This window comes from Balaenoptera borealis, assembly GCF_965194805.1.
Source record: "Balaenoptera borealis genome assembly, chromosome: 6".
Taxonomy (NCBI): Eukaryota; Metazoa; Chordata; class Mammalia; order Artiodactyla; family Balaenopteridae; genus Balaenoptera; species Balaenoptera borealis.
In genome coordinates, this window is record NC_138863.1 from 55111197 (window position 1) to 55138803 (window position 27607).

The window sequence follows — 27607 nt, forward strand, 5'->3', positions numbered from 1 at the left end:
TGATAACCTGAGTGCAATCCTTTGAGAATAATAAACCTACATAATAAAGGGAAACCAGTGTGTGTAACTTGTTTAAAGCTCTAAAGAGCATTTAACTTAGTTTCACGTTATAAGCCATATACGTTAATTAAATCAGGATTTTAGTTATTTTGGGGGTGAGGTTAAGGAACACACAAAGACTGGAAACAAAGTTTAGGCATTAAGTGGAGCATTAAGATTGGATTAACCTTGGGTGTTTATGAATGCTCTGGAATATAGACAGGGCACAATGAACTCACTCTAGAGATGACATCAGACCCTTCTGCACAGTAAAATGCCCACTGTGAAGAGGATAAGTTGGGGGGAGGTTTCATAAGGTGTTGGAAGAAGAAGATGAGGTCCGACAGGGGGAAAGGACAATGTACTTGGGTTCTAAGCAGTTCAAATGTATTGAAAAAATGATGAGATCTGAGTATAAGGTACCTGGAAGTCATGCTCTTCCTTCTGCCTATGCTTTCTCTACTTCTGGCTCTGGAGGAAGCATGCGTTCTTAAAAATACTGTTCAAATGCCACTTCTGTCAGACTGTCCAGATGTGCTAGGGAGTTACCTGCACCATCAGGTGTTCTTTAAACAGCATTTTGTCAAGGCTCTTAACCAATCTAATTGGTTATACTGTTAACCATGTTAGGTGAGTGACTCAAATAGGCTGAACAGGCAAGTATGCCTATTGCATTAGATGCATCAGTAGTGGGGAAATATGCTGTGTGGAGTTTATGACAAGTTCCAACGGGAAAAATCACAATGTGGATGCCAAAGGTTCTGGATCAAGACCATGCCATCTATAGCGGAGAAGTAAACACCTTTCAACAAACAGTCCTGATGTGCTAGTGTGTCCTGGTAGAGATGCAGCACCTTATGATGGGATGCTTGGTAGCCATGTAGCCAAAACCACCAATAGTGAGCTAGCTGGGTTCTTTCAGTACCATAAAGTCATAAGGTTGGGTTGAGTCGTGTCGCAAACCATTGTAACATGGAAGATACATCTAGGAGCAAACACAAATACGGCCAGAGGGCACAGTATGCTACATAAGCAGGCAGCCTGGACTCCCAAGTCATCTACCACTGTTGCACCGGTGCCTCTCCCTCAGTTCACACCTGTTGCCAGCGATCCTGTGTGGCCGGTTGATGGAAGAAAAAAATGCCTGAATTTGACTCGTGGATAGGTAAGGCCACTACATGGCACAAAATGAAAATACACGATGGCTATACTACAGCCCACAAAGGGGTGGCCTTGAAAGATAGTGATGAGGGGAAATCCTCCCGAAGGGCAGAGTTTCAGGCGGTATACCTTGCCATCCATTTGTGTGGAAAGTGGCCCAAGATTAGAATATACTTGAGCAGTGGCAACTGGTGTGGCCAGCTGGCAGAGGCCTGAAAAGAAACAGACTGCAAGACTGGGGACAAGGAGATCTGAGATGAAGGTACATGGACAGGCACGAAGTGTGAAGAGCTTCGTACTGCCTGTTGATCCATACCATAGAGGATCCATGATGGAAGAGGCCCTGAACAGCCAAGTTGACAAAATGACATCATCCAGTGTCTGGGATGGAATAGCCACTCTAGCAGGATTGGAGGCTACGGTTGACCCAATGGGATGGGTGCCCACATACCAAGGCTGATCTAGTTACATTCACTGCTGAATGTTCAGCCTGCCAGTAACAGAGACCAATGCTGAGTCCCCAATCCTTCAGGAAACCAATCAGCCACTTGGTGGCATGTCGACTTACAGCGGTCCCAGGAGAAAGATGATTATCAGCTGTAGCCCCAAGCCTAGTTTCAGTGTTGGGGACTGTAGTTTAGTTCACTAACTTCTTCTACGCTTCCTCTAGGGAAAGAGGCTGGAATCCTGGAGGATGCTCCCAGAACTTATTCTAAGAAGTGGATGCAAGCAATGCAAGGGGTGGACTATCACTGTGGTCCATCACCCAGATCCCACTTAAGGGCTGAAGGACTTCACCATCCCAGCTGCAGGGAGCGCTGCAGGGAGGCAGTCCTCAGCGGTCAGCAGGGCCAATTACATAATTTGTAGGGCCCGGTGCCAAATGAAAATCTAGGACTCCTTGGCCAAAAATTATTAAGAATTTTAGGACAGAGACAGCAGGGTGTTAAACTAAGCGTGGGGTCTTTTTGAGTGTGGGTCCTGTGCGACTACATGAGTTGCATGTACGTGAAGGCAGTTCTGGCTATCATCCCTCTTCAGAATTGCCTCAGTTGAAAAGAGTCACTGCATCCAAGGTCACATCCCCTTTTTTGGGCAGCCTGCCTCCACTGACTGGTCAACAAAGACCTCACCGTCTTGCTCCAATTTGGGACAATTCCAAAGGGCCCATCGGCTTCAGAGTTTCCTAGGGGTCCAGCTGATAACTTTGTTGAGACTGTATCGCAATCCAACTTCTCCTCCTGTCCAATCTCAATTTCTTTTTATTCCTTTCAAAGACGGTGATCCCCAAAGCATTCCCTAAATAAACATCCTGCCACTGTCTCTTCCTCAGAGTCTGCTCCCTGCAGAGCCCAACCTGAGATATGGAGTTATAGTTTAGGGTGAAAAGAAAAATCAGATAAATCATGTTACTTATCAAAAAAATTACAACTCTAAGATACTTTTTTTTTTTTTTTAAGTTATACAATTTTTATTTATTTATTTATTTATGGCTGTGTTGGGTCTTCGTTTCTGTGCGAGGGCTTTCTCTAGTTGCGGCAAGTGGGGGCCACTCTTCATCGCGGTGCGCGGGCCTTTCATTATTGCAGCCTCTCTTGTTGCAGAGCACAGGCTCCAGACGCGCAGGCTCAGTAATTGTGGCTCACAGGCCTAGTTGCTCCGTGGCATGTGGGATCTTCCCAGACCAGGGCTCGAACCCGTGTCCCCTGCATTGGCAGGCAGATTCTCAACCACTGCGCCACCAGGGAAGCCCCTCTAAGATACTTTTATTTCTCTTTAGATCATATGTCTTTTGCCTTTTATTAAAAAAAATTTTTTTTTGTAGGTCTGTGTGGTTGGTGTGTGTATTGCTCCGGTGGCAGGGCACATTTGGATTTTGAAAAGATTCTTCTTGACATCCAAAGGACATGTAGGAAATGAAATAGAAGTGATCCTAATTTGAGGACAAAGCCTACCATGAGTAAGGCTACATCTAGAATAACACTGCACTTCAAGGGCGAAAGGACAGTTAAAAATCAGGGAAGAAAAAAAAAAAAAAAAAAAAAAATCAGGGAAGAGGCCACATTGTAATATGAGTTCTAAAAAGTATAGATTCCAACCTTGAACGCTTCTGAGTATTAGAACTAAGCAGCAGCTCTTAATAGAGTAGGGGGAAAAATCAACTTATTTTGATGCATTAAAGTACAGCTTTACCTGAAAAACTGTAAATTTGTGGAACTACTGACGATGTGGTCCACTCTGAACATTTTACTAGCTTGACAACATATTCAGAATTATTGACAGATAGGAGATAATGATGGCTTTCTGCCACAGATAAAGCTGATACCAGAAAAGGGAAGTTTGGGCTTGTGGGAAAATAACAATAAACCAAGTCTTGCACTTATTCTATTTAATTTACCATTTCCTGATTTCTGCATTTGCCTTTGTAAATTTATTTAGGTTCAAACTTATCAATTCTAACCATCTACAGAGAACAACGTGCAATGAAGATCTGGCAGCTGCTATTCAGAGAGGTCAAAGTTGATGGATGGCATATGTGTCTGCTTGTCTGGTATGAGGTGAGAGTGGGTGTCATGGGAAGAAGACCAGAACAAGCTAGTTCTCCTTCCTATGCTAATCAGAGTGAGTGGATAACTGCAATGTGTCTGTTGCATTTTGTGCTAGTAGATATAACTGAAGCTTGGGGAAAATTTACATATATCTCAGGAAAAAAGAGGCACAAGACAGACGCAAACTAAATATTTAAGTATATGGGCTAAAGCCAAAGAAAGGCATGGGTTTAAAAATGTCTCCCTTATAAATTTTTTTATGAGATGAAAAATTTAGGTAGTAGATCGGAAATTAAGAATTAGATGGTAGGGTCTTCCCTGGTGGTGCAGTGGTTGGGAATCCACCTGCAAGTTCAGGGGACACGGCTTTGAGCCCTGGTCCAGGAAGATCCCACATGCCGCGGAGCGACTAAGCCTGTGCGCCACAACTACTGAGCCTGCGCTCTAGAGCCCGCGACTGCTGGGGCCCGCGCGGGCGCCTGGAGCCTGTGCTCTGCGACGGGAGGGGCCGCCAAGGTGAGAGGCCCACGTGCCCGGCGAGGAGTGGGCCCTGCTCACCACAACTGGAGAGAGGCCCACGCGCAGCAACGAAGACCCAGCGCAGCCATACATACATACATACACAAATAAATAAACAAATAAACAAATAAATAAATAGATGGTAGACTCAGTGCTGGGTGCTATTACAAATATTTGCATTCCTATTCATGAGCTTGTACCTTCATTCCACTGCAATCTCCTTCACGGCCAGATGGGTGTGTTACTGCACAGTATTTATTGATTTGAAATTCAGAAATTGATAGGAGTACCATCTATGCCTTATTGCTTGGATTGTTTTGTTTTGCTCTATATTTCTAATGAATAAAGATAGATTTTAATGGCAAAAAAAAGCAGACTAAGGATTTAATATTTGGTTCATGCAAATAAAAAGGACTTAAGCAATAAGGACTTAAGCAAATGCCCTCTTTTCATTTGCTAATGGTAGGACGGTAATAAAGGTTAGTACTAATCAAGAAAACCAACTCATGTGGTGGCACTTTTGTCCTACCCACCATCTTCTGCTTCTAAGCACTGGGCTAAGAACACATTTATACTGAGCTTTAGAGTTTTAAAGAATAATATAGCTAGACTTTATTGAGGACTTACTGTTTCCTGACACCAGACAAAACATTTTACATGTATATATAAAGCCATTTTTCTGAGAAGCTACACGGCACAGTAATTAAGTGAGCAGTTCTGAAGTCAGACTGCCTAGGCTTGAATTCCAGCGCCAACATTTAAAATGCTGCGTGATCTTAGACAAGTTGCTAAACCTTTCCATTCCTCTGTTTCCTCATCTCTAACATAAGAGTAATTGGCTTCTGCTTCCAGCATGAAGGAGTCACAGATTCTGGGCCAGCCCTTCCTCTGTAAACAACTATGAAACTGGACAAAAGACACAAGGCAGGTGTTTTCAGACATTGGACAACAGCACAGACTGTGAACCTGAGAGGGGGTGAATCCAGGGGCACATTCTAGACGGTGCATGTCAAAGATTTTATTCAATTCATTCAATAATGAGGGAACTAGTAAGATGCCCTGCCCAGTTCAAAGAGCATTTGTGGAGCTAGGGTATTTCTTTATAGGAGAATGAGATTGCTGGGTGAGATACAAAACTGTTTAAACTATAACTTTGGTGGTTGTCTGTTCCACTAGGCAGAAATCTGCACTTCTACCAGGAAAAAAAAAAAGTCTACAAGTTAACATGCATCATCACTAAGTCTGGAAACTTAAACCAAGGATAAGCAGCAAGTTGAAGTACATTACCCTGGCTAATCCTAGCATAGCCTTCACTCCCATGTCACTGAAAGGACATGCCACCCACTTTTTTTTTTTTTTTTTGCCTCATATCCAAGTATTAGATAATTTATCTTAATAAGTTCCATTTCCATTTAGAAAATGAGGCGTATTCATTTATAACTCTCTGAATCCTGTTGTCATGCCTGCAAATTACATGCCTGTAATTCTAAATGGAACCTCTATTATCAACTAAACGGATATACAGAGCAGTGTTTTGCAAAGCATTTAGAAGGATAACCTCCTAGACTGGAGTACTAAAGGATGGTATTAGAACCTTGCTACACCTAGGTGTTTACCCTTAATTTGAATGATACTAAAATATAATTTCATACTACTACTAAGAGTTAAATTAGGCAAAAAATATACAAATCAATTATCACTGCAAAGTAAAGGAGCTGTTACAGTGGATTACTGGACTGAATGTCAATATTATGACATACTACGAGTGTGTTTCGTGTTTGGTAACTGCAATCATTGTTGCTTTTGTTGTGGTCATCCATTTACAATGCTTGGTGTCAGTTTATCTCTTGTAAAAATAAAATACAGTGTGTGTGTATGGAAAAAAAAAATACCAAGAGATTCCTGGGATTTAGTTACTGTGTCAAGTGTTTTACGTGGATTATCTCAATTAATGCTCACCTCAACCCTCTGGGATAGGTACTCTGATTATCCCATTTTACAGTTGAACAAATGAAACTTAGGTAGACAGGTAAGAATATCTGTCTAAAGCCATCAATCTGGGAAGAACTGAGCCTTCTGACTCCAAATCCAGTGTACTTTCCAGGACCTCATAGTATTTGATCACTCGGAGTCACCGTTCTACAGCATCCTTAATTCCAATGTTCTTTGCATCACACAGACTCTTCAAGCCTCAACTTCCTCACCAGTAAAATAGGGATAACCTGCTCTACCTTCCTCCCAGATCATTAGGAAGATTAAATGAGATAATGAATGTGCAAGTATTTTGAAAACCTTGAAGATATACACAGTGTAAGGCATTCTTCTTAAAAAGCTATGAAATTGGAATGACTCACTCAAACATAAATTCATTCTATAACATTTCAACTAAGCCTTGAGGTACAGGCTTATGGGATCAGCAGAGTAAACATTAAAAAGTCTGCCCCAGGGACCTCCCTGGTGGTCCAGTGGTAAAGAATCTGCCTTCCAATGCAGGGGAAGCGGGTTAGATCCCTGGTCAGGGAACTAAGATCCCACATGCTTCGGGGCAACTAAGCCCACGTGCCACAGCCACAACTACTGAGCTCATGCGCCTCAACAAGAGAGCCTGCGCGCGGTGCGGCAAACTACAGTGCCTACGCGCCCTGGAGCCCGCACGCCACAACTAGAGATGAGAAAACCTGCACGCCAAAACGAAGAGCCCGCGTACCGCAACTAAAGATTCCGCATGCCTCAACGAAGATCCCGCGTGCCGCAGCTAAGACCTGACACAGCCAAAAAAAAAAAAACAACAACAACAAAGTAACAATTTCTAAAAAAAAAGTCTGGCCCAAGGACAGGACCCAAGGTCATTTATGGCATTCTCTGAATCTCTGCAGCACTTCCTCTTCTTACCGTCTGCACTGTATTGTCTGATGATGGGCCTTTTTTCTTAAATGATACTGAGAACTTTGGTTGCTATTTAACAGTTTCGATCAGCACTGTCCAAAAAAAAGCCATAATGCAAATCACATATATAAATGTTCTAATAGACACATTGCTCATGGAGGATAATCTGCTTTATTCAAAGTCCACTGACTTAAATGTTAATCTCATCCAAAAAATACCTCCACAGAAACATCCAGAGTAATGTTTGACCAAATAGCTGGGTACCATGGCCCAGCCAAGTTGACACATAACAACCCTCACACCCCCTTGAATTTCATCTCATCTATTTCTTTCATTGGGAACTCCAGCTAACAGGTTATAATCACTGTTATCACTTTCTCACCTTATTCTTTCATCTTAATAACGATTTAATCCTACCATTCTGACAGGTTCCCTCAGGGTCACTCATGAGCTTCTCATTGCCATATAGAATGGTAATTCTAGAACAGTGTTTCAGAAAGTGTGTTCCACAGCTTATTTTTAATAGCTTTTATACTACTAATAATAGTTTTTAAAGATTCCATATATAAATACATTTGGTAAACTCTGGGTTAAACAAGTTTATTTATGATAGGTCTTATCAGGTCCCTTTAAAAGATCACAGCTGGGATACAGTGAGTAGCATTTTCCAAATTTATTTTGATGTCAGAATCCTTTAAACACCTTGTGGGATTAGCTGAGAGGAACACACACTTTGGAAAACATTAATTTTACCTCATTCTGTAAGTTTTTATAATTCTTATTAGCTTACAGCACCGTTTTGACACAATATATGCACCTTTTGTTTTTATTTTTTTCCTATCTTATTCCTAAGATCTTGTCTTACTCCTTCTGGGTATAAAGTGTATCATATCTTTTCACATGTCAAGCTTCTAGAATTGGTGCTGTACACACAGGATGTGTTCACATGAGTGAGCTTTACCTTGTTGCTGATAATTAAAAACTTAGCAACTGCCCTGAACCATAGGAACTTCAGCACATTGGTCACTAGGGGAAGACACACAGCACGTGGGCCATCCGCTCCTCAAATCCTCCGAACTACTTATTCCAGCCGCTCATAAACCACACCCAGTCTTGGGTAGAAGATATGAGCTACCTTCTGCTTCGTGCTCTCGTGGTCAGTGAGCTCAGAGTGGAATCATAGGCAAAGCAGAGCTCATGCAAGAACGATCAAGCCGAGATCAAGCTGAAGATCCACTGAACTTGGTAGACGTTAGAGTAAAACTCCCTTAGGCTTGTCCCCCTACCCGGTTTAAAGAAATCATGTTTTCCCTTAGCATTTAATTTCAGGACCTGTAAATATTACTGCTTTTTAGATAGACTGTATCATCCTAAATCAATTTACTGGGGTAATAAAAGATAATTCCATTAATATAAACTGCTCCAAGGGGATGCTGATCAAGCAATGAATTTTATTTCATTTGAAATGAGGTCAGTATTTAATTTTGCAAGTTAAGTAACCTTGACTTTACTCTTTAAGGGAGCCTGAGAGAGACGAAAGGAAATTTCCTTTTCATTCATGTGAGAAACAAGACTTCTTTTTTTTAAACACCCATATTCATCAGTGTGACCGTTAGTCCAAGAGGAGGCAATCGGTATCTTTACCAACAAAGCACCTTCCCTTTGAAAGACTGGTACTGGCCCCCTCTGTACAGTACTGTAAAACCTGAAGGAAAAACCATAGCCAAGTGCTACTACCAGGACAAGATCGATATTTACTATACCTATTTCACAGTGAAGATACCTTTTCTGGAAAATTCCTCATAAGAAAACTGAAATTCAAGCTGCCGCTCTTTCTTCAGCCACCACTGCTCAATCCTGCCTTGTGTGAGCCTGACGTTCTCTCCCTTTTTCAACAAAAGATGTCAGAGACCAGGACGGCCATGCTGGGGATGGGGGAGGCTGCGCGGGGCAGACCAGGCTTCCGTGTATCGGGACCCTCGAGAGCTCCTTTAGGAAGGGAGGGGGCGGGTAGGACATGCAGGAGCGGGAGTCTGTGGGGCAGTAGGTCCCAGGGCGAGCCACAGGGAGCAGCGGCACGAAACGGCAGCAGGGCCCGGAGAGTCCGCCCTCCTAGCCGACAGCAACCCTTGGGAAGGCAGCCCGAGCGCACTGCTCCTTGAGGGGCGGGGTCGCCGGGTTGGGAGGCGGGGAGGTGGGAGGGCTTTGGGGCCGAGAACGAGAGGACTGGCCCAAGGGATTGGAGTGGGCGCGGCAACTGCTTGGAAACAAGAGCTGGGAGCAGTGAGCCCCTTGGGAACTAAGATAGATGTGCAAGGGGTGCGGGATGTGGGAGGAGAGGGCATGGGGAGGAAACGTACACAGTTTAGAAATTGCTGGGGAAAGAATGAGTCTTAATAATTAGGGAACACCACCAGAAAATTAGAAATAGAAATGTACAACTTCATTCCAGCAAAATAGATTTGCATTTGTCCAATGGAAGATAGGAAAAGGGGAAAATAATCTTTTTAAATGTATGGTTGGTAAAAAATAAATAAGATAAACAATGTAATATTTGGGTTAAAGATAAAATTATAAGCAAAATCCCCAAATATTTAGTGCTGAATGACATGAAACCACATGTGAAAATTTTTGCAACACAACAAGCAGTACCTAAAGAGAAATATAACTCTAAGTATATTTCAATAAAAACACAAGAAGAATAATCTCAGAAATCAGAGATTACAAAAGGCTAACAAATAGAGCAAAGAGAACAAGGAGAGACATAAGGGCAAACAAAAAAAAATCAATAAAAAGAGCAAAAATATTGGGGATTATTAGTGAAACCACAGACAATCCTACTACACAGACCTCTGGCAGAATTTGTTAAGAGAAAAACAAACAAACCAGCCTAGAGAGAGAAGAGGCAAAGAAACAAAATGTGTAATAAAAAGTGGAAAATAATTACAGACAGAAAATTTTAAGAAAAGGTAAACCAATATGAGCAACTGTGCAGCAATAACTTTCAACACCTAGATGAAAGTGACACATGTTAACAACGTGTAACCCATGTAACCCCAGACATCTGAATAGACTACTAACCATTAAAGTAATTGAACTGGATATGAAAACCTCCAAAAAAATTAAAAAGCTCAGGCCTGAACAATCTTAGAGATGAGTTGAATCAAAGTTTCAAAGAACAAATGATTCCTCTTTTATATGAATTGTTCCAAAAAATAGATGGAATGAAAACGATTCAACTACTATTTTGTAGCAACTACTATTATATAACCTTGAAATTGAACCAGATAAGGACAGTATAAGAAAAGACAGTTATAGACAATTTCTCTTATGAATCCAGTGGGGCTAAAGATTTTCAGTAAAAGTTAATTATGTTGCTATACTGTTTCATTTTAACAGGAGTTTTAAAAAAATGTATTATAACTATATGGACACTATAGTGTGAACTCAGTGAAGACAAAGACCAGTCCACCTTGCTTTCTATTTTAATGGCAGCACCTGGAACAGTTCCTCATAATTTGTGAGCACTCAATAAATACTGGCAGAATGAAAACGTGAATTCCTAAGGCCCACTTTTCTGTCTAGCATGAATTTATTCAACAATCTTTAAACTTGTCCGTGGTAGGTAGAATAATGGCCCCTCAAAGATGTGCACAGGCCTGACCCTGTGAATATGTTAGGTTACATGGCAAAGGGGAATTAAGGTTGTTAATCATCTGACTTTAAAATAGGACAATAGGGCTTCCCTGGTGATGCAGTGGTTAAGAATCTGCCTCCCAATGCAGGGGACACAGGTTCAAGCCCTGGTCCGGGAAGCTCCCACATGCCGTGGAGCAACTAAGCCCATGTGCCACAACTACTGAGCCTGCAAGCCCCAACTACTGAGCCCACGTGCTGCGACTACTGAAGCCCACGTGCCTAGAGCCCGTGCTCCGCAACAAGAGAAGCCACTGCAATGAGTAGCCCGCGCACCGCAACGAAGAGTAGCCCCCTCTCGCCACAACTAGAGAAAGCCTGCGCGCAGCAACGAAGACCCAACACAGCCAAAAATAAATAAAAAATAAATAAATTTTTAAAATAATTCAAAAAAAATAAAATAGGACAATATCCCGGATTATCCAGATGGGCCCAATGTAAACACAGGTGTCCTTAAAAGAGGAAAGATCTTCTACAACTAAAGACAATAAAGAAGGAACCAAAACAAGTTGGGTAGGAGAAGTGGACTCATGATATAATCAAGTCCCATACCCCTGGGCAACCCACAAAGTGGAGAATAATTATAGTACAGAGGTTCTCCCATAGGAGTGAGAGTTCTGAGCCTCATGTCAGGCTCCCCAGCCCAGGGATCCTGCACCAGGAAGATGAGCCCCCAGAGCATTTGGCTTTGAAGGCCAGTGGGGCTTAATTTTTGGAGCCCCATAGGACTGGGGGAAAGAGAGACTTCCCTCTTAAAGGGTGCACACAAGATCTCACAGATCCAGGGCAAAGCAGTAATTTGCTAGGAGCCTGGGCCAGACCTACCTGCTGGTCTTGGAGAGTCTCCCAGAGAGGTGGGCTGGGGTGGGGCTGGGGAATTGGAGGGGTAGCAGTGGGGGGTGGGAGTGAGGGGATGGGAGTGGCTGTGGCTCACCCTGGGGGACACAGACACTGGCAGCAGCCATATTTGGCTGTGTTACACATTCTACTGTGTAACACTGATGCTGGCAGCCGCCATCTTCAGATCCTCCCTCTAGCTCATTAGCACCAAGACCTGGCCTCACCCAACAGGCTGTAGGTGCCTCTAGACATGCCCCTAGACACGGCCCTGCCCACAAGAGGGTCAGGACCCAGCTCCACCCACCAGTGGACAGGCACCAGCCCTGCCCTCCAGGAAGCCTACACTAACCTCTAGACCAGCCTCAACCACCAGGGGGCAGACACCAGACCCAAGAAGACTACAATCCCACAGCCTGTGGACTCGGCCTGCCCACAGTAGGCCAGACCCTACTTGGGACCAGCTGGGCCCTGGCCCTGACCACTAGCAGGCCAATACAAGCTTCAGGACACCCTGGACCTCATACCCGACCAACGAGGTGTTGGTGGGAGGAACCAACACCTCCCCACCAGCAATCTGACAGCAGCTATGGGATCCCTGGGTGCTGAAGCTGGCTCTAGGACCCGGTTCTGCGTGCCAGTGTCCAGCACTAACCCCAGGACCTGGCTTCACCTGCCAATGGGGGGGGAGGCAACAGCTCTGGAGTGTTCTGGACCCTGACTCTGCCCACCAGTGAGCCAGCACTAGCCCCAGGGCCCCCTAGGATTCCACAACCAGCTGCCTCATGACAAGGCCCCCCTAACAAGCAGCATCTGCACAAGGCAGGGCCTGACAATCAACAAGGTTAGGGGCCAACCAAACCTACCAGACCACCCACATAGTCAGCCCGCTACAACAGAAGGACCCATGCAGCCCTCTTAGGGGGAATCCCTAGAGCCTGGGTGACGAGAGGGGAGAGCACTGCTGGGACGCCTAGGACGTCTCCTACAGAGGGCCACTTCTCCAAGGTCAAGAAACATAACTAACCTACCACATACATAAAAATACAAATAGCAATTTAGAAAAACTGAGGCAACAGAGGAACATGTTCAAGATGAAGGAACAACATAAAACCCCAGAAAAAGAACTAAGCGAAGTGACGATAGGCAAGCTACCAGAGAAAGAGTTCAGAGTAAAGGTGATGAAAGAACTCGGGAGAAGAATGGATGCACAGGGCAAGAAGTTACAAGCTTTTAACAAAGAGTTAGAAAATATAAAGCACAACCAGAGACGAAGAATACAATAACTGAAATGAAAAAAACACTAGAAGGAATCAACAGTAGACTAAATGATACAGAGGAACGGATCAGTGAGCTGGAAGACAGAGTAGTGGAAACCACTGCCGCTGAACAGAAAAAAGAATGAAAAGAAATGAGGACAGTTTAAGAGACCTCTGGGACAACATCAAGTGCACTAATATTTGCATTATTGGGGTCCCAGAAGATGAAGAGAGAGAGAAATGTTCTGAGAACATATTTGAAAACATAATAGCTGAAAACGTCCCTAACCTGGGAAAGAAAAGAGTCACCGAAGTCCAGGAAGTGCAGAGTCCCATACAGTATGGGACTGTACCTCTGTACCCAGTGCGGAACACACCAAGACACACTGTAATTAAAATTACAAAAATTAAAGATAAAGAGAGAATATTAAAAGCAGTGAGGGAAAAGCAACAAATAACATACAAGGGAACACCCACAGGCTATGAGCTGATTTTTCAGTAGAAAATCTGCAGGCCAGAAGGGAGTGGCACGATATAGTTAAAGTGATGAAAGGGAAAAACCTACAACAAGAATACTCTACCCAGCAGGGTTCTCATTCAGATTTGATGGAGAAATCAAAAGCTTTACAGACACGCAAAAGCTAAAAGAGTTTAGCACCACCAAACCAGTTTTACAACAAATGTTAAAGGAATTTCTCTAAGTGAAAAAGAAAAGGCCACAACTAGAAACAAGAAAATTACAAAATGAAAAACTCACCAGTAGAGGTGAGCTCACCAGTAAAGACAGGAAACCATCCACACACAAAGCTAGTAGGAAAGTTAAAAGTAGTAAAATCACCTATATCCACAATAAGCAGTTAAGGGATACACAAAACAATTAGATGTAAAATACAATATAAAAAAACAGTAATCAAGAGGGGAGGAGAGTACAAATGCAGAGTTTAAAAATACATTTGAAATTAAGAGATCAGCAACTTAAAACAATCATGTATATACAGATTGCTATATAAAAACCTCACGGTGGTAACCAGAAACCAAAAATCTGTCCTAGATATACACACAAAAAAGAAAAATTAATCCAAACTTAACATTAAGATAGTCATCAAATCACAAGAGAAGAGAACAAAAGAAGAAAGGTTTAAAAAAAAAGGCAGGAAGTCCTTTTCTCACCACACCCTTCTAATAAATCCAAGTCTCTTAAAGTTCTAGACTTTGATTCAGGATTCAAGGCATAGAATTTGGCTCAGAATTAAGTCATAGAATTTAATTCATGCAACTTTCTTCACTTGTGTCAGGCATGTTGGTGGTGGTCTTAACAGAAATGGACCACGATGCACTGGGTAGCAATAATATCACATAAAACCCTCCCAAACAAGATGGCACAATACTGATTAACCAGATCAGAAAAAACATATTCCACTGGACAAACCAGTAGACTTACCGGTCTAAATACCACCATTTTCAAACTGCCCATCTTGTGACAGTCCATAACATTTATCAACTCTTTGAAGCCTGAAACCTTATGTATTATTTACTTATTTATTAAATAAACAATTTGTTTATTTAAAAAAAGAGAACCAAAGAAGGCAAAAAAAAAAAACCTACAAAAACAAACTCAAAACATTTAACAAGGGGAGTCCACGTGGGCGCCGGTGCGGCAGGTAGCAGCGTGGGGGTCGCCACGGCGGAGCTGCAGCAGCTCCGGGTGCGGGAGGCGGTGGACTCTATGGTGAAGAGGCTGGAGAGAGAGAACATCGGAAGATGCAGGGCCTCATGTTCCGGCGCAGCGCCGGCTGTTGTGAGGACAGCCAGGCGTCCATGCAGCAAGTGCACCCGTGCACTGAGCGCTGCCGTGCACCTCTGGCTCCAGCCCAGGCCCTGGTGACCAGCGAGCTGGAGAGGTTCCAGGACGGCCTGGCCCGGTGCACTATGCATGGCAACGACAAAGCCAAAGATTCAGCAGATGCGGGGAGTAAAGAGCCTCAGGTGAAGCGGCAGCTGGAGAGTTGCGTGACCAAGTGTGTGGATGGCCACATGAACCTCATCCCAGCCATGACCAAGAAGATGAAGGAGTCTCTCTCATCCATTGGGAAATAGATGTCTGCTATTGGCCATCGGGGCTGAAGGCAGGAATGTATTTAAAAAGAGGAATGGGGATTTGGGTTTTCTAAGGAAAGTTTATGAATGAGGAAATTAAGGATGGCAGCAAGTTTAAGGCCTAGGTCACTTGCCTCTGGACACTGGTTCCTTTGTGTTTGAATCCTAGAAAGTGAAAAAACCTGGTGCTAAAATTTGGGTCAGAGATAGCACAGGAGAGTTTTTGTGAGCCTGAATTTCATGTGAATTTCATGAGCCTGAATTTCAAGTGCTTTTCCTGGCAACAGGGAGAGTCTCCCTTGTACCAAACCAGAGCCCTCCAAGGTACCAGATTCTCTTAGTACACAGATACCAGCAGGCTGGCAGGTTCACCTGACCTGCTTATGAGCTGGTGGAATGTGAGGAGAGGTGTTTCTATCTGTTGCCAATCTCCTGTTTACCAGAAGGATCACTACAACATTTTCCGCAAACTAGAAATAAAACAAAATCCATGAGGTCACTAATTTAGAAGGGGAAAGGGGGCTTCTGGGGATTTGTTTTGCTTGGTTTTGTTTTATATACAAGGGCATGAAGTTACTTTTAAGAGGTAGAGCTGGGAGAGGTAGTTTGGATAAAAACTTTGAAAGGGTCCTTGTGGATATTCATTTCTGCCGTCAAAATGTGGATGCACATTTCTTAAAATTCTCACACATGACATCTTTCAGCCTGGAGACCCCGCAAAAATATAGGAAGCGCTATCATACTGGTAGGGGACGCAAACCTTCCCTCTAACTGGCAGCCACGATGAGCCCTGAGGCTGTCTGCAGCAGAGTCAGCCGAGTGACAAGACAATCTTGCAGTGACACTCACCCTTGAAGGGAAAGGGGATTTCGATTGTGCTATATGCTACTATAGTCAGGAATGAACAGCAAAAGAGGAATTGTTAGCTGCTTAATTAAGAGTTAGGAAGTACTACTGGCTTTGGAAAAATCTGGTTTTCATAAAACAAAGTAGAAAGAAAGCCTAAACCCAGTATTGCTTACTTTGCCCCCTGTAATAACAGAGCTCTGTTGAAACAATTCCTTGGCAACACAAAGGTCAAAGGAGAAAAAGTCAGCAACTTAGGGGCAAGCTGTGACTCCTTTAGAGCAAAAAATGGGACAGCCCTACGTTACCAAATACCACTTTTGCGACATGCGTTGTTCTTGCCCCAGTTCTGGCGCCTTATTGTTTTATTAAGGACCTTGTGTTTTTACCAACTTATTACTTGATAATATAGCCTGTCTGTTTGCTGCTTCAAGACTGATATATTTTCCTAGTGGCTTGGTTTTAAAAATAAATAAGACAATTTTTCTTCCAAAAAAAACAAAAAAAAAAACATTTAACAAAATGTCAATGAGAACATTGGAGGGCATTATGCTAAGTTATATAAGTCAGACAGAGAAAGACAAATACTGTATGATATCACTTACATGTATAATCTAAAAAATACAAAAAACTAGTGAATATAACAAAAAAGAAGCAGACTCACAGATATAGAGAACAAACTAGTGGTTACCAGTGGGTAGAGGGAAGGGGGGAAGGGCAAGATATGGGTAGGGGATTTTTTAAAAAAAATTTTTTTTTAAAAGGAAAAAAAGAGAGTTGGTAGTTGAGACACACTGCAGCCATAACTTTTAGATGTTTTTAGATTCCATTTGAGGGTGAGGAGACTAACTTTTTCCCAAGGGAAATGTAAATCTTATGTCTGAATCAGGAGGGAAAAGCCTGCTGATGCAATTTGGCCTTGGCCAGAGGCAATACTACCAGTTATGCCTCACAGCGTGATACTGGGTGATATGCATGGAGAGAATCTGAGCTATGTTTTATGGTTTACGGTTGGGCAAATTAGGCATTTGACAGGCAAGGGAATATTGTTTGGAACTTTGCTCAATAGGAAGCCATCATTACCAAAGCACCGACGCCAAAGAGAAAGCTTGTTAATTCAGCTTTCCTTGATGGCTAATAACTTGTAATAGTCATTATATGGGTTACTTGGTCCTGCTGGGTCCCAGCATGTAAGCTTCTTTCTGATCAAAGTTACCCCCATGGGTAGGCTGTGGTTAAACGTGTTAATCTCTGTCTCCATGAAGTTCTGTTATCCTAGCCCAAGAGATTGAACTGACAGTCTCTAACTTCCTTACCTTTTCTTAAACACAAGAATATAATTTTAAGAAACCTTTTGCTTTGAAGTAATTATAGATTCACAGGAAATTGCAAAGATAGTACAGAGAGGTCCCCTGTACCTTTCACTCAGTGTCCCTAAATGGTTACATCTTACATAAATATAGTACATTATCAGAACAAGGAAATTAACAATGGTTCAACATGTGTATACATCTAAGTTTTAAATTTAAAGTATACACAACATAAAATTTACCATCTTAACCATTTTTAGGTATACAGTTCAGTAGTGTTAAGTACATTCACATTGTTGTGCAACCAATCTCCAGAACTCTTTTCACCTTGCAAAACTGAAATTCTGTACCCATTAAACACTAACTCCATAGATAGCTAGTGGGAAGCAGCTGCATAGCACAGGGAGATCAGCTCGGGGCTTTGTGACCACCTAGAGGGGTGGGATAGGGAGGGTGGGAGGGAGACGCAAGAGGGAGGAGATATGGGGGTATATGTATATGTATAGCTGATTCACTTTGTTATAAAGCAGAAACTAACACACCATTGTAAAGCAATTATACTCCAATAAAGATGTTAAAAACAAAACAAAACAAACAAACAAAACACTAACCCGCCATTCCTCCCTCCCCACAGCCTCTGGAAACCAACCTTGTACTTTCTGTTTCTATAAATTGTATAGATGACTTATGTAAGTAGAATCAGACAGTATTTGTCTTTTTGTGACTGTTTTAATTCACTTAGCATAATGTTCCCAAGGTTCATCCATGCTGTACCACGTATCAGAATTTATTTCCTTTTTAAGGCTGAATAATATTCCATTGTACGTACATACTCCATTTTGTTTATCTATTAATCTGCTGATGGGCACTTGCGTTGCTTCCACCTTTTGGCTATTGTGAATAATATTGCTATGAACATGGGTGTACAAATATCTTTGAGACCCTAATTTCAATTACTTTGGGTATTGTTAGGTGCTAAATTGTGTCCCCCTTAAATTCAAATGTTAAAGTCCTAACCCCCAGAATATCGGAATGTGACTGTATTTGAAGCAAATTCCATTTAAGAGGTAAGTTAAAAGTGAAATCTAATCCAATCTGGCTGGTTTCCTTATAAAAAGGAAATTTGGACACACTGAGAGACATTTTCTGATGTGTATACTTTTTAGTATGGTCTTAATATTTTTCATTCTTTTTTCTTAAAATTGCCTACACTATTCTTTGAAGTTGCAGTTTACAATAAGTACATTTAGATTGTTGACATCTTCAATTGCTTCTTCCTCATAGACCATAATATTTTCAACTGAGAAACTACTTTCTCTGCAAGTGCTAAGGTACTTGGTAATTTGGGGCAAATTCTAAATGGAGGATATTCTAAAATCTAACACTGTTTTTGTTGTGAAATGTGTAAAATTTCAGCACAAATATTTTCACAGGTACTGTCCCTTTGTTATCGATCCTAGTGCCTTAAGCAACAAAAAGGATTTATAAGGTAAAATGTGTCCAATAAATGGTCTCTATAATTCTTTAGAAAATTTTGCCAGATTTAAATGCTGCAAAACCATTGGTTGTTCTTGTTCATTCCATTCAGATAAAAAATGTAAAGGCTCTTCTTACAAGTCCAGATGCTCCAAAGCTCAGTTAGAGAATTTAAAAGTTACATCTACATTGTTTGAGCTCTCAGCATTCAATTTGTTCAGTTCCTTCCTTGTGCTTGAAGGGATAAAATTCAGTGTCTTCCTGTTTGGAAGTTTTCTTTTCAATAATTGCAATTCACTAAAAACTTCAAAAGCTGAAGTTTTTGGCACTCTACTCATTGAATATTTAGATTAACAATTTCCAATTGATTTTGAGCAAAGTGAAACCAAAATTTAGAAAACTTGTTATAAAAATGTTTGATACCATTGCAAGATACCTAGAATGATTTACAAAGTAGTACTTCAAAGTACTACTCAAAAATATTAAAATTCAAATGATGATATATAGTAAAAGTAGAATATAACCATTGGAAAACTGAATTTTTTATTCAACATCAGTTGTGTTACAATTTTGTAATTCAGGTACTTTAACTGGGTATATATAAATATTTGTTAATTTTTTTTTTTAACATCTTTATTGGAGTATAATTGCTTTACAATGGTGTGTTAGTTTCTGCTTTATAACAAAGTGAATCAGCTATATGTACACATATATCCCCATATCTCCTCCCTCTTGCGTCTCCCTCCCACCTTCCCTATCCCACCCCTCTAGGTGGTCATGAAGCACCGAGCTGATCTCCCTGTGCTATACGGCTGCTTCCCACTAGGTATCTATTTTACATTTGGTAGTGTATATATGTCCATGCCACTCTCTCACTTCGTCCCCGCTTCCCCTTCCCCCTCCCCGTGTCCTCAAGTCCATTCTCTACGTCTGCATCTTTATTCCTGTCCTGACCCTAGGTTCTTCAGAACCATTTTTTTTTTTTTAGATTCCATATAACATTTGTTAAATTTGATAACTGTTTTATTAGTAAGATTTCTCAGCTTGTTTGAACACAATTATGAACTAGTTTTGTACTATAGCCAATTCTTTGTATATTTCTACTCTGGAGGTTTTGTAATTTATTGAGAACTTTGTTTTTATCACAATACTGTACCCACCAATATTTTCATTTTCATAGGAAAGTTGAATTTTTAAACTGAATTTATAGTATCATTCACAAAAATGGGGTCAGATATTTCACTTTTGACATAATTAACTCCTAAATGCTTTTCTTCAATTACACGAGTTGGATGAAAAATTGAACTACTTTTGAAATTATTTCAATTGATTTTCTATGTGAAGCGTCTTATGACACTGGTATGAAGTTGTCATTATTTTGCACTATTTACAATAACCAAGGCATGGAACAACCTAAGTGTCCATCAACAAATGAATGGATAAAGAAGATGTGATACACACACACACATACACACACACACACAATGGAATATTACTCATCCATAAAAAAGAATGAAATAATGCCATTTGCGTCAACATGGATGGACCTAGAGATTATCATACTAAATCAAGTAAGTAGAAAGACAAATACCATATGATATCACTTATATGTGGAATCTAAAATATGATACAAATGAACTTATTTACAAAACAGAAATAGACTCACAGACATAGAAAACAAACTTATGGTTACCAAAGAGGAAAGGGGCGGGGGCGGGGGAGAGATAAATTAGGAGTTTGAGATTAACATATACAAACTACTATATACAAAATAAACAACAAGGACCTACTGTATAGCACAGGGAACTATATTCAATATCTTGTAATAACCTATAATGGAAAAGAATCTGAAAAAGGATATATGCGCAGATAGATGTATAACTGATTCACTTTGCCGTATACCTGAAACATTGTAAATCAACTATACTTCAATTTTTAAAAATTGACATTTTAATTATATACAAAATTCTTTTGCTAATGGAGCCAACACGCTAACAGCTATTGCTACATGTTAGTGTACACGTAAGAAAGTTGGACTCAATATGAGCAAAAGTAATTTAGAAGTAGATACACGTGACCTGAATGAAAATTATGCTTCACATTGTGATGTGAAAATGCACCTTTTGCTGCTGCGTGTGTTAAATCATTGTCTTCAGGCATGACGTTCTTAAATAACAACTAACTTTTCAAGTGCATGCTGATGCCTTTTCAGCAGATTTGAATCTTCTGGCTTTTTTTTTTTTTTTTTCATATTCTGGTTTTCATGTTAAGAGATTGAATGGACAAACAGACAATGGCCATACCATATATGACAACAGAACTCTCGCCCACAACCTCTGCAGCAATCAGCCCAGAACTGCCAGGACTCAGTCAATGGCTGCCAGCTTCCTCATTTTGCATCGATTTCCAACTCAGGACCAACCAAAGAAAGCCAAATACACTTCCCAAGCTAAACGTGTAAGATATACTGCTTCTAGTTAGCATGCCTCCATCTTCCCCATGTCAACAGTTTCCAATCCAAGCATATCTGAAAAAAATTTTTCAATATAGAACTTTCCCACCCTCCTATCTGCCTTTGGGTTTCTGCCAAAGGCAGGTGATGGTGGCTCCCCTGCTATATAGCAAGCTCTGAATAAATAGCCTTTGTGCTCATGTAGATGGTCTTCAACCATTTCCACAGTGTGGTCACTGATGTCATGGTGGATGAAATTACCAATGGTGGATGGTAAATGTTGATAACATTTTATGCAAGTTACATATTCTTCATCAACTTTACTGAGAAACAGAAGTTCAGTACTTAACTTTTAGTCCTGGTTACTGCTATACAAATCCTTTTGTATCAACCTTTGAATTCTATGAATGATTTTTCACCTAATAGTAAAATTTTCTTCCTGGTATTGAATGGTACCTACTAATTTCTCTAAACATTGATAAGTGGTCACAGAACCTGAAGAATCTGTCTCGTTATGTAACATGCCAAGAAAATTCCTATTTCATGCTTTGACGACTCATCAAGGAAAGACAACCACTTGGAATAAAGAGCCCTCACAGAGAAATGCATTAATACAATGGCTATGAGCAGTAATATACAGGTGGTAAAGGTAGTGTGGATGACAAAAAATACAGATTTACATTCTCTGTTATCGTTTAGAAATGCTTTTTGAAGTCTCTCGCCTTGTTTGGATTTTTGCCAAGGGAAAACATGTAACAGAAAAATAAAAACCCACTATCTTTAAACATCAGTATTTTTGTTTCACTAACAGGTCATCAAAACAGAACCCACTTGTACTGGCAGAAGTGTTCAGATTTCTACTCCTGGTGGTAGACAACAGATGCCACTCACTCAGCACTAACCGTTCCCAGCTCTGGCCTCAGCACAGAAGACATATTCCCTGTCAATTCCGATTTGTGTAAGAATGTCGTTAGCCGGGTGTACAGGCATGTACTTGCTCCCAGGGAGTTTCCATAACATCTCTATATTCTCACTTTAAATAAGAGCTTTATTTCAGATTCATACAGGCTCTTTTGTGGTTTTTTGTGACATTTTCCTCCTGCTCCCCAAGGATGAAATTGATAAGAAGGTACCATTTTTTTTTTTTTAATCTCAATTGGCTCATTTAGGCAACATGTTCACGTGCCAATGAGAATAGGTGAGTTTGTTTAGAGAGGAGGGCTGAGAGAAGGATCTTATGATTGACAAACAACTGGACTTTTCCATTGAAAACAAATATTCTTCTCCTTTCAAGTTAAGTATGTTAGAGGATTCTGGTTTTCATACTGCTTTAAACCAGGGTTTAACTGAGATAGGATTTTGTTGTTCCAAAGTCAGATCATTTTAGGACCACCTGAAATTGCTGAAGTCATCCAGGCCATTGCACTAACATGAGTCTAAATTTAAATGATACCTTTAGTCACTCATCATTATAATAGTGACCAGATGCAGTACAGTGTGATGGAAAAACCTAAAGAAGAAGCTAGAGGCAGGCCATCTATGTGGTTTTCTATGTTCCCGCTTTCTCTGTCTTTAGAGGTATGTGCCTTACTGGATGAGTCTGAGAGGAATGGAAGCAACTGATTTCCCCTCCAGTTGTTACCTGTTGTATTTTCCCATTTAACTGAATTAATCATTTTCACGGAAGCCTTTCTTAAAAAAAAGTTTCAAAACAGACTTGCTTGTATGATTTTAATGTAATGAAAAAATTCAGTTATTTTCTTCAGATACTTTCATTTTCTTCTGTCTGCAAGCTCCAAGTGGAGCTGTATTCATTTATTCATTCAGTAAATCTTTCATGCATACGTACAATATGCCAAGCGCTGTTTTAGGTAAAGATGACAGATTTGTAAGAGAATCATCTTAGATGTCTCAGCTCTAGCAACTGGCTAAATAGTCAATCCCATGTTATTTAACGACAGCATTTAAACTTCCCCCACTTTTGCACTGTGCAACTCACCTCCTCCTGCTTTGTGAATACCACTGGGGTAGGCTGAATAATGGCCCCCGAAGATGTCCTTGTCCTATTCCTCAGAATCTGTGAATGTTACTTTAAATGGCAAAAGGGACTTTGCGGATAATTTCATCAAGGATCTTGAGTTGAGGAGATTATCCTGGATTATGTGGGTGGGCCTTAAATGCGATCACAGCGTTCTAATAAAAGAAAGGAGGGAAATTTGACTACTGAAGCAGAGATTAGAGAGATGTGGCCACAAGCCAAAGAATGCAGACAGCCACCAGAAGCTGGAAGAGACAAGGAACAGATTCTCCCCTGGAGCTTCCAAAAGCAATCGGCCCCGTCAACATCTTGATTTTAGCTTTGTAAAGACTCATTTTGGACTTCTGGCCTCCAGTATAGTAAAGAATAAATATCTGTTGTATTAAGCCATTAAGTCTGTGGTAACTTGTTAAAGCACCAGTAAGAAACTAATACAGGTTACAGGCCTAGGTTTTGAGTATAATTGTACTTTATAGAAGTGGAGTCTAGGATGTATCTAAAAGCACTAATGTCATCCATGAGATAGCAGTTTTGCAAATTTCCCCCATTGACTAGAAAAAAGGAAAATTTCTTCTTTTTGGTTCCCCAAATCTACTGAGAAGGCAGTACAATGTGAGACGGCACTTTGGGGATAGGCAGGCTTTTCCAGAATTTGTCAAATTTGAAGCGCGCATAATATACCTGCATGGATTTGTTGTCAGGATTTGTCCCAGATGCTAACAAATGAAAGATAAAGCATCTAAATCAATAACCTCAGGGCTTCTGTTGAGCTGCACCTCACAGGCCTGCAAGCCCTGTACTTGTCCAGACTCAAGATGGAAGGGAGAGGTGGAGTCAGCGACAGAGACACCAGTGGTTTAGTGGACGGGGGTTGGGGTGGGGTGGGGAGGTTGCTTACCTGCCTCAAGCGACGTCCCCGAGGTACCCGCCACCGTGGGCGCAAGTAGCTGCCATCTTTGCTCCCAGAGGGTGGGGGGAGGTTGCCTGTTATAGGCGGAATTGACGTCAGCTTGGCTCATCGGTTACCAGGGGAACTAGCAGAGGCGCCTGCCCCTCACCACGCCTTTGATAAGCTCTCCAGGTGTAGAGACTCTGATCTAAAGATTAGAACAATCACTAGCTGGGGCCTGGGGCATGTGTGTAGGAAGGTCAGTCAGGTGAGTTGGGTGTAGGTGAAGCAGACATTGGTGGAGCAGGGGACGGACTGAGAGCAAGAGTACAGCCATCTTCAGAGGCCTGATCATACAGCTTCTCACATAAGACTAGCTTTAGGCACTTTCACCAATTCAGCTAGACTGTGGAAAAACATCTTTTTCACTGAACAAAATAAAAAAGTTTGGAATGTTTCACTAGGTATCGTGAACTATGTTTGGCAAAATTGTGAGGCATTTAGAAAATAGCTGACCTCTTGGGGCTGATACCATGAATCTGAACATTACTGATGGAAGAAGCCACGCTGGGAATGCCATCCTCCTGTGTGGCCGCCTAGGTAGGTGCCTGCATATGCAGGTACCTCTTAGAAGTAAATGTACAAAATCTAAAGGCTGGTGCACACCTACATTGGTGACACAAGTGATGCTATTTAAAAGCATCACAGACACCCAGCCTTGGTTTTGTTAATGACAAGGGTCCTGGGACTTATTAAGCAATAGAAATTGATAAGAGGCCAGACAAGGAATTCAGTCAAGGCTTTATTGGGACTTGTGCTGTAGCATGAAGGAGTGAAAACAAGGAACAGGTGCCCTTGCTTGCTCCCTGAAGGGGGTCCACGTGGTTCCTTAATGGGATGAGGGTGGGGACAGATAGGTGGGTTGGTCCAGAGAGGTGGCTTAGGTAGTCCGCCTACCCCCTTGGTGGTGCTGTGAGCAGGGATCATTCGCAGTACCCGGCTTTTGTTCCTGGCTCCTCAGAAGTGGCAGTTGGTGTTTGGCCTTTTTGTATCTCTTTGTTCATAATTTGCCCCAACTGTGCATGCAGGCAGTTATTTTTAGTCCCTTATAGTTTCTTTGTATTCTGTTGCTGCAGGAGACATTTGTCCAGGTGGAGGCACTCCAGTAAAGGGTCCCAGGTCCCAGGTCCAAGCCTATCTCAGTTTGAACATCATTTGCCCAGAATTGTAGCAGGATTAATGAAGAAGCTTCTTCTGTCATTTTCCTTTACTCTGTACATCAAGGATAAATGCCTTTGGAATACTTTAGAGAATTAACCATGGAGACCACACAAAATGACTAGTACATTTTGAAGAGAGTATATTAATTACATAAATATAAATGTGCTTTATTCTACATGGGGGAAAAAAGACTAGAGGAAGATTTAGTAATAGAGGATTGAAAAGACAATATTAAGAAAGGCAAGAAGCTTAAAAAAATAACAACCGGGCTTCCCTGGTGGCGCAGTGGTTGGGAGTCTGCCTGCCAATGCAGGGAACACGGGTTCGAGCCCTGGTCTGGGAGGATCCCACATGCCGCGGAGCAACTAGGCCCGTGAGCCACAACTACTGAGCCTGCGCGTCTCGAGCCTGTGCTCCGCAACAAGAGAGGCCGCGATAGTGAGAGGCCCGCGCACCGCGATGAAGAGTGGCCCCCGCTTGCCACAACTAGAGAAAGCCCTCACACAGAAACAAAGACCCAACACAGCCAAAAATAAATAAATAAAAAAATAAAAAATCCTTCCCTCTACTTTAAAAAAAAAAAAATAACAACCAAAAAGTATTGTGATAGCCTATAGAAAATTCTGAGAGATGCAGTGGAGAATTAAGCCTTTAGTGGGGAGAGACTTTGGGAAGAAAGGTTGGATGTAAAGTGGTTTAAATTTTTTTGAAAGAAAAATTCTCATTCTCATATTTGTGTTCCTAGAATTCTATAGATAATGACCCAAGTCTGAAGGGTGGTTTAAAATACTGAGTTGTTAGCACCTGGGAAGTAAACTTTTGGTAAACTTAAAAACCACGGACAATTTCAGGAGTAATTAGGAAATGCTGAGCTTGATCACTGGTTTTTATCCTCAAGTACTTGGCACTTGGATGACCTTGTTTCAGACTGGAGTGCTTCCTGGTAGGAATTTATTTTTGTAATTTTCACTGTTTCCCCCCCAAATTTAGGAAGCCCATCAAACCCATTGTTTAAAGGAAAGAACAGCCCTGCTAGCTGAGCCTACACAGAAAGGAAGCAGCCGCCTCAGGCATGCAGCTGTTGACACTGCACAGCTTGGCCAAGCGGTGGCCAGAGAGGCCTCCGCAGTTCTGAGTCAGGCCAACAATTGGCCGCCAACATTCAACCCTCACTCTCTGACGGCTTTCCCTCTGAGCAGATGAGCTATCACAAACTCAGTTGTATTTATCCCAGTGTGCCGTCCAAATTTTGTACCCAGGAAGCTAAAACTAAACCAAGAAATGACTACCTACAAGCCAGCAATAGTGTAATGTAACTGGGGCTATGGGCACTCATAAGAGGTTAATTCTATGACATGACTTTGTAATTGGACTAGGGAACTGACTTATGGTAGCCGTGATTATATAATCACAGACTATGCAAATAAAAGTTTCATCTACTGTGTCCCTTTGCTTCTTATTTTCAATCTGCTTTCCAATTGCTTTATTACATACAGCAAGGAGCAGGGCATTTCTTTGACATCTTGAGTTCTTATCATTTTCTCAGTCTTTCTCTCCCTCTCTCCCTCCATCCCTCTGTCCATCTAAGCTAAGAAGTTCTATTGTATATACTTTTCAGAAAAGGACACAAGACAGAAGTATTTCTTGGTGCACTCCTGCCACTCACATCAAAGCTTCTCAGAATAATACTAGGAACACATTTCCCGGAGGGCATATGAGAAGATCATCTCCGTGATTGGACAGTGTCGGGAGAGGCTGTGCACCACCCTATAAATTCACCAGAGTGGACCAGGCTGTGGAAAGGCACCAGGGCCTATGTGTTTAACATATTCCAGCAGGATTAAAATAGGTCGACTGTCAATATTTGTTTTAGGAGATGATTTGGGGATTCTAGTGACCCAAATGTTTGGTATATTGCTTTCTTTGACACTGCCTCTGCAATTATTTCTTCCTACACTTCTTCATAAGAAATTAGAGACTTGGAGCTCAAGACTGATAAATCCTCTATTTACAATGCATACAAAGACCAGGATACACTATTACTCCTTGATTGGAAGTGCTTTCACTTGTGAAAGAAAATGTCCCCTATGAAAACTCTCTTTCTGAAGGGAGAACTTGGATGAGTGAAAGCTAACGCCTAGGGGCTTTCCCCAGAGACCAGCCATGGAAAACCCTGATCTGTGCGATATTGGGTTTCCTGCAGTCCTCATGAACTACAGCTTTACTCCTATAATCTAGAAACAAATAGAAAACTGAAACCAGCTTTCTGAGTCTTTTAATATAAATATGTTCAAAATTCAGAGAAAAGTCCTGTGTTTTGGTGTTTGATTTG

General features: G+C 41.5%; 1 protein-coding gene and 1 pseudogene across 8 annotated transcripts in view; one reads left to right on the forward strand and one right to left on the reverse strand.

The window, feature by feature from the left end:
• PJVK (pejvakin) overlaps positions 1-25962 on the reverse strand; it is a 54422-nt gene extending 28460 nt beyond the window's left edge. For 2 of the 7 annotated variants that reach the window (XM_082395663.1, XM_082395659.1), the window contains exon 1: positions 8938-9322. Coding sequence is in view for 1 of the 7 variants with exons in the window: in XM_082395658.1 (XP_082251784.1) it covers positions 24064-24184 (121 nt within the window). In the remaining 6 variants the exon portion in view is untranslated. Of the gene's footprint in view, positions 1-8917; positions 9323-23126; positions 24030-24063 lie in introns of those variants that run through there. The other 5 variants (XM_082395654.1, XM_082395662.1, XM_082395658.1 and 2 more) reach the window with 4 other exon arrangements.
• On the forward strand, positions 14518-16628 carry LOC309630431 (protein FAM136A pseudogene; annotated as a pseudogene). The gene has a single exon. The product of its transcript is annotated as a protein FAM136A pseudogene (transcript).
• Positions 25963-27607: the final 1645 nt, after the last annotated feature.